Source organism: Olea europaea, chromosome 12, assembly GCF_002742605.1.
Source record: "Olea europaea var. sylvestris chromosome 12, O_europaea_v1, whole genome shotgun sequence".
NCBI lineage: Eukaryota > Viridiplantae > Streptophyta > Magnoliopsida > Lamiales > Oleaceae > Olea > Olea europaea.
The window spans coordinates 2911871-2918062 of record NC_036248.1 but is presented as its reverse complement, the minus strand read 5'-3'; the positions used below and the strand labels follow the sequence as shown (position 1 = coordinate 2918062).

Below are 6192 nucleotides of genomic sequence, written 5' to 3'. Positions count from 1 at the left end.
CAAATCATATATCCAAAAGGACCCAAACATGTCTCACTGTTTTCAACACCATATATTTTTGAGTGAAAACACTCAAAAAATACTCACTCTAACCATTAGACACATCTAAATTGAAACTTTTTTTTTTTTTTGTGCGATGACCAATTCAATCAATTTCGGTAATAGTTGTGCATTCCTTGTCAAATACCCAAGGTCAATTTGGTCAAAAACCTTTTAATTAAAGATCGGTGTACCAAAAAATCATAGGACTCACGACTTTTAGCCCCTGCTTGATAACTATAATTTGGGAAAACAATATTTCGAATCGTAATTTTTAGAAGAATGTATGATTAAAAAAGTAAGAATAAGTTTTGAATTTATGTGTAAAATATTCTATGGGAAAATTACCTAGAACCCTATAATTAAAGATTAGTTTTCATAAGTAGGAGAGTTAAGTTAAAAATTTAAATTTTAGATAGCAAATAGGATTATTAATTGTAATTAATAAAAATTTAATTAAACCTTAATCCAAATAATAACCCCCACCCCGATTAATCCCAAACCCAACCCCCAACCCCACACGCACACTCTCCCTCTCTCTACCACACCATATATCTTCTTTCTCTCTAGTCTCTACGATTACTCTGCTTATCCCCACTTAACCCATCTAAGGCGGAGCAGAGCAGCCAGCGGAAACAACAGAGGAAACAAATGTGCACAGCAATGATGAGCATTGTTCGCGAAGCCATTGTGTGCAGAAATTGCTTGGGGGTGGTCTGATTTTTGGAAATGAATGCGAATGTAATGATATGATGGACCAGTGGTTATTCAACGCTAGAACTAGGGAATGACTGGTTGAGATGGTGGGTGTTTGAAGGAATGGTGGTTCGACGGTGGGTACTTGGGAATGTGGATCTGCGGATCGATTGGTTGGTACGGTGGTTCAATAGTGCTTGAAGAAATTGCAAAAGAATCTACACTGCATGTTCATCACTTTTAGATTTGGGATCGTTAAAATCTTTTTTTTTTCTTCTTCTTTTGAGTTGGCTTGTGAAATTTTGTGATTAAGATTTGTAGTCAATGGCGGTCTTTAAGGTATGGCGAGAATTCGTGTTGGTTCTGATGATGGGTGTGATACAGGTGGTGCTGGTTGGTGGATTGCGATATTGGCTTGAGGCGTGTGCAAATTTATTTGTGATGATCCCATGCGACCAAGTATGTGTTTGTCGTGATTGTTTGTGAGTGGTTTTTCGTTGATTATGATTGGTTGTGACTCAGTTACAGTCATATTGATCTGATTACAAGCAATCACACTGAATACAAATTTGGTTACAGTGAATCACATCAAAGATAAATTTGGTCACAGTTAATAACAGGTAATAGAGGTCAGTGAATTTGTTACATACAGTTACAAATTAAACGATACAATCACAACGAAAATAAATTTGATCACAAATAGTTACATAAAACACATGTATAGTCATGAACAATAATTTTGGTCACAGATAAAACTCTGAAGATTTTTCTGCAATGAAGTATAGAGTGAGAATTTGTTTTCAATTTTTGAAGATTTTTCTATTGTCGGAGCAATCGTCGGAGCGATTACTAGAGAGATTGTCAAGTATTTGCCAAAGCAGTCACCGAAGCATATGGCCGCCTCGACGAGGAGAAGGGGTAAGGAGAGGATAGAGATGGAGGGAGAAATAGAAGAGCTTGGATTTGAAGTTTGGTGTGATTAATTATATTATATTATAATTAAAAATTTAATAAATTGATTTACCACCTGATTATTGTAAAGTTTTAAGGAGTTTGTTAGTTTTGAAATATGTTTTTTTATATGTAAGATTTATGTATTGTTCCCATATTTTTATTGTGTGAATATATAGTTAAAAATGAGTATGTAAAAAAAAAAATAGAGTTTTGAAATAATGATTACTATACATCGCTTATTATAAATTTTCAAACATATATTTCACTATGATGAATTAAAATCTACTAATGTTTAACAAAACTAATAGCCTGTTTGGGAGTGATTTTAAGAATTGATTTTTTGACCGTTAAGAGAAAAGTGGGGTCCACCTGTGAGAGAAGAAGTCAAATATGATGGCTGAAATAGTGAAATAACGGTCAAAAAATCAATTTTTTGGAGAAAAAAATCGGGTCCAAACAGGCCTTAAATTGGAACTAACTATCAAATCAAATACAAATAAAAATCTAATTCTTTATTGATTTTTTCTATCTTTAATTAAAGGAGTACAACTACAAGCAAATTGAAGAGTAATAAATGGGCCGTAATGAAAGCAACCTGTTTGTGCCACGTTTTTAAGTGGGCCCATATTTGCCAAGAATGACCCGAAAATAAGAAGAATCCTTCGATCATTTTTCAACATCACTACAAGTCATCAAAATACACACAGATACACGCACTTACCCTCAAATACAGTACAAGCACTTTCACCACACATGCATAAAACTCGTGTCCCCTATTTATTATTATAATTTTTAATTCATAAATCACATCGTATTTTCTTTTCTTCCTCTTTGCCAACACCATTCCATTTCACCCTTTTCATCTCTCCCTATATTCCTTTCTTTCACTGTAAGATAAAAAAGCGAAAAACCATGACTGGTGACGAGGAGTGGGTGGAAGCAGCCATGAGTGACGATAACATGGTGGTGGAGCTGCTGCTACGGCTCAACCAGTCTAACCCGAGGATGTCGGCTACTTTTAAACAGACGGCTTTGCCACTTGAGTGGAGCGTGCGTCAACGCAGGTCTAAGCCCATTGCAATTGACTCCGCCTTCAAACCGGCTTTCAGAGGCAGCCCTACAACGCCACTGTCATGGAGCGGTGCCACCTCTATCAGTGGCGGCTGTGTTGGAAGTGCTGGCACAGTTGACGTTAGCCCTGAAGAGTCCAGCCGATCCTCTGATCCGAAACTCTCCAAACCCACGAGATCTGAGGTTTGTAATTGTGTAGTATATTCATATTTCTCATTTTCAGTTGTTAGCCGCGAGTTTCGACTTTCAATGACGTCAATGTTCAATTGTCAATCAATGTTTCAAATTTTTGTTTGACAAAAATTCCTGCAGTTGTTTGGGCTTTTTAGTCAGTTCACCGATCTGAAGCCGGTAATGTTCTCCGGCCGCCAGAAAATGGGCGACTTTTTCAATGTAAATGGTCAGAGTCACAGGAACACAAGAAGATTGATTATCGAATGACTTGTCACTTTTTCTTGTTACCCCTCTGCCTTACCCATTATCGTTAAGAATGAAATTACAATAACACCCCCTTATCCAAAGGGTAATTTGTCCATCCAATTATTGAATTTTTCTATTTAGGTGCAAAAACAGAAACTGTTGTTTAAAGAATATATTGTCACACGTTTTGGAGTCCAGTAGAGGGGTATTTTGGTCGATTAAGGGCTGTGGATGCTCCTGTTAGCGGTGGCGTGTTTTTATGGCAATATGGTGAAGTTTTGTTAGTGGTTGAGTGCTTAACCTTTTTCCAATTATGGGGACACAATCCAGTGTGAACGGCTGCATCGTGGTTCTGTAAATAATTAGTTGACAAATTTATTAAGAAATATATAATCCCCTGTTCTCGAGATTAAATTTACCTTTTAATGAAGTGGAAGTTGAGAATACTGACTTTATCTTTTTCTTTGGGGTAAAAGGACTAAAGGTGGTGTAGTTTGCTGTGATTTATATTCTTGACAGTGTGTTATGAGAGTTCTTTTTCTATGAATTTTGGGTGACTTTTAACTTGTGGGTCCAAGCAAGTAGATTCGGTTAGATGTTATTGGTGTAGTTTAGGTTTAAATTTTGAAGTAGTTTAAACTTTTTGTTTTTAGAGTTTTATATTATATTAATGGAGGCGTTGTGGTTTAAATTTTACTCTTTGTAGTCCTTTGAATAAATATGATGGAATAAATTATTGCATCTTGCTTATCTGAGCTTTGTTTGAATAAGTGCAATTTCATGGGGCTTTGAAACTGTAGTGCACAACTAAATGTCAAAATATGTGACTGAGTCTGTGTAGCATACGGGCATCTAGCTTTGTCGTATTTATTGAAGGGAGGTAGGGCCGAGTGGAGGGACTCTTTTTGTCACCAATGACTGAACATCTATTTATGTAAGCGGACATGTAATGTATTTCCTAACTGTGGGCTTCCTCATCTCTCTCTCTTACACGAGTGCACACACATAGAGACACATACGAAGAATATGGCTTATGGAATTACCTAAATCTTAGGTGTTTGACGTCAATGGTGAAAGGTACCAGCAAATTTTCATGGAGAAATGTGTTGCTTTTTAATGTCATGGCATGTTTAAATATTGCCTTACTCTGCTGTTAACCATACGTCGTAAATTTTAGGTCATGAAGGACATTTGCATATATTTGTTTCCAAATTCACTTTTACATCGGAAAGAAAATTTGTTTCAGTGTCTGCTAATATGTGAAGCGGATGATGTTCACAAACAGGAAGCAGAACTCTTGTATTGGGATAATTGTGTGATATTCAGAACAATATATGGGCTGTCTTTGTCTAAATTTCAACATCAGTTGACACTGAAACTGGTTGGCGTTTTTAGTCGAATTGATCTTCGTAATTTACTTGTTGAAAGTATCATTCTAGCAGTGTCATTACTGAAATTAAGTAAGTTTATAAATTAATGTTACTTTAAAACTAGGTATTTTGATTAGAAAAGTCAACCGGCATGGATTTCAATAGTAGTCCACTTGAGATTCACATAGCAGCCTTGATCGTCGTTCACCAGCCAATGTGAAAACAGACACTTAATCGCATGGTTGAGATTAATGTTACTGAAGTTCCTTCATAAATTATGTGATAATTTTTTTTTCTGCCATTTTATGCTTCAGGTTAATGGAACTGGTGAAAAATCCACAAAGAGGTCAAGAAAGAAGAAGGTGATTACTGTTGGGTCCATTGAGCTGATGAAGTATATATTAGTTATAAACACGTGGTGTTTATATCATGAAATCCGGGGTTGAAGTTTTTGACAATCCAGTCTTCGGACCATGGACACCTTGAACCATTTAGGATAGAAATCTAGCAGTAAAATTTACAGGACGAACTCTTTTTCCATTTTATCTTTGGAAGCTTTACTTTGTTATAAGATGGTCAACATTTTATCAAGGTTTTGCATCTGAAAATGTAATGAATCAATAAAGAAAACAGAAATAAGTAGCCGCTTTTGTACTTAGATTCGCGAATCTTAGCAATATACTTTGTTTCATGTTGATTTGCAGACCTTGGCAGAACTTCAAGTGGAGGAGAACGTGCTTGATAAGGAACAAGGAGAATTGGAAAGGGTATTCTACTTTTTAATGCTTATATATACTAATTCTCTTAAAATTTCTAATTTTGTCACCGAAATGGCATAGGAAATTGCGGGATTACGCACAAATTTGGAGAAACAGAAGGCTACAAATGATAGTTTGAAGAGAATAATGGTGCAATAACTTTGATACATTCTTCCCTTGTCCCTTTATATTGCAATCATTATTATTTTCTGAAAATGTGGTGACTGACATTGTTCTTCTGAACAGCTCGAATTGGCTACTAAAAGAAGATCTATGATTGAAACCGAGAGTCAATTCCAGCAAAATTCTGAAGCACGTCATCATATTCCTCCAGTCTTTCCACCATTTGTCTTAGGCAATGATGATTTGCTGCAATGCTGTCCTCCAAACGGGCCTTTTGAAGAAAAGGCAGCTTCTCCATGTGAAGCTAAGTTTGTACTCCCCGATCTAAATCTGACTTTGGAGGAAGAAGCAAGCTTTGAGGTTCTTTGTGGATAGTAAATCAAAACGTTTTCTATGCTTGAATAACAGCTGACCTTGCTTGCTGTAACTAAATCACAGAATCAATTACCTTGAGCACTTTCTAAAATGCAATGTGGAAGTCTCTTGTATGCGATGGTTAGGATCTAATTATATTTGTGTAGTTTACTTGTGGAAGAACGTGCTGAATATAGTGTAGAGTTTCAAACTCATTAGATGCAGGCAAGGTAATTTTCATAGCTCCACTCTGTCCAGTTATTTGAGGCAAATCTTTCATTAGAGGCGTGCTCTATTTCACAATAGTTGGAGGACCGCGCTGTAATTTTTTTCCTTTTAAGTTTGTGTCTTTCTGTAATCACCCCAAGAAAATTGGCAAGAATTTTATAGTTTACAGGCATGTTCGT

At 36.1% G+C, this 6192-nt stretch overlaps 1 protein-coding gene across 1 annotated transcript; it reads left to right on the top strand.

Annotated features, from left to right (window-relative positions):
* The first annotated feature begins 2484 nt into the window (after positions 1–2484).
* Positions 2485–6185, top strand: LOC111405199. Its single transcript, XM_023033976.1, has 5 exons — positions 2485–2943; positions 4865–4912; positions 5255–5317; positions 5390–5458; positions 5555–6185. The coding sequence occupies exons 1-5, from the start codon at positions 2602–2604 to the stop codon at positions 5804–5806; spliced, it is 774 nt and encodes a 257-aa protein (XP_022889744.1). The 5' UTR covers positions 2485–2601; the 3' UTR covers positions 5807–6185.
* The last annotated feature ends 7 nt before the right edge of the window (positions 6186–6192 follow it).

Coding starts and splice junctions, on each gene's coding strand:
- LOC111405199 (XM_023033976.1), top strand. CDS start 2,602: ATGACTGGTGACGAGGAGTGGGTGGAAGCAGCCATGAGTGACGATAAC. Junction 4,913..5,254: donor AGAGGTCAAGAAAGAAGAAG/GTGATTACTGTT, acceptor GTTGATTTGCAG/ACCTTGGCAGAACTTCAAGT. Junction 5,318..5,389: donor AACAAGGAGAATTGGAAAGG/GTATTCTACTTT, acceptor GAAATGGCATAG/GAAATTGCGGGATTACGCAC.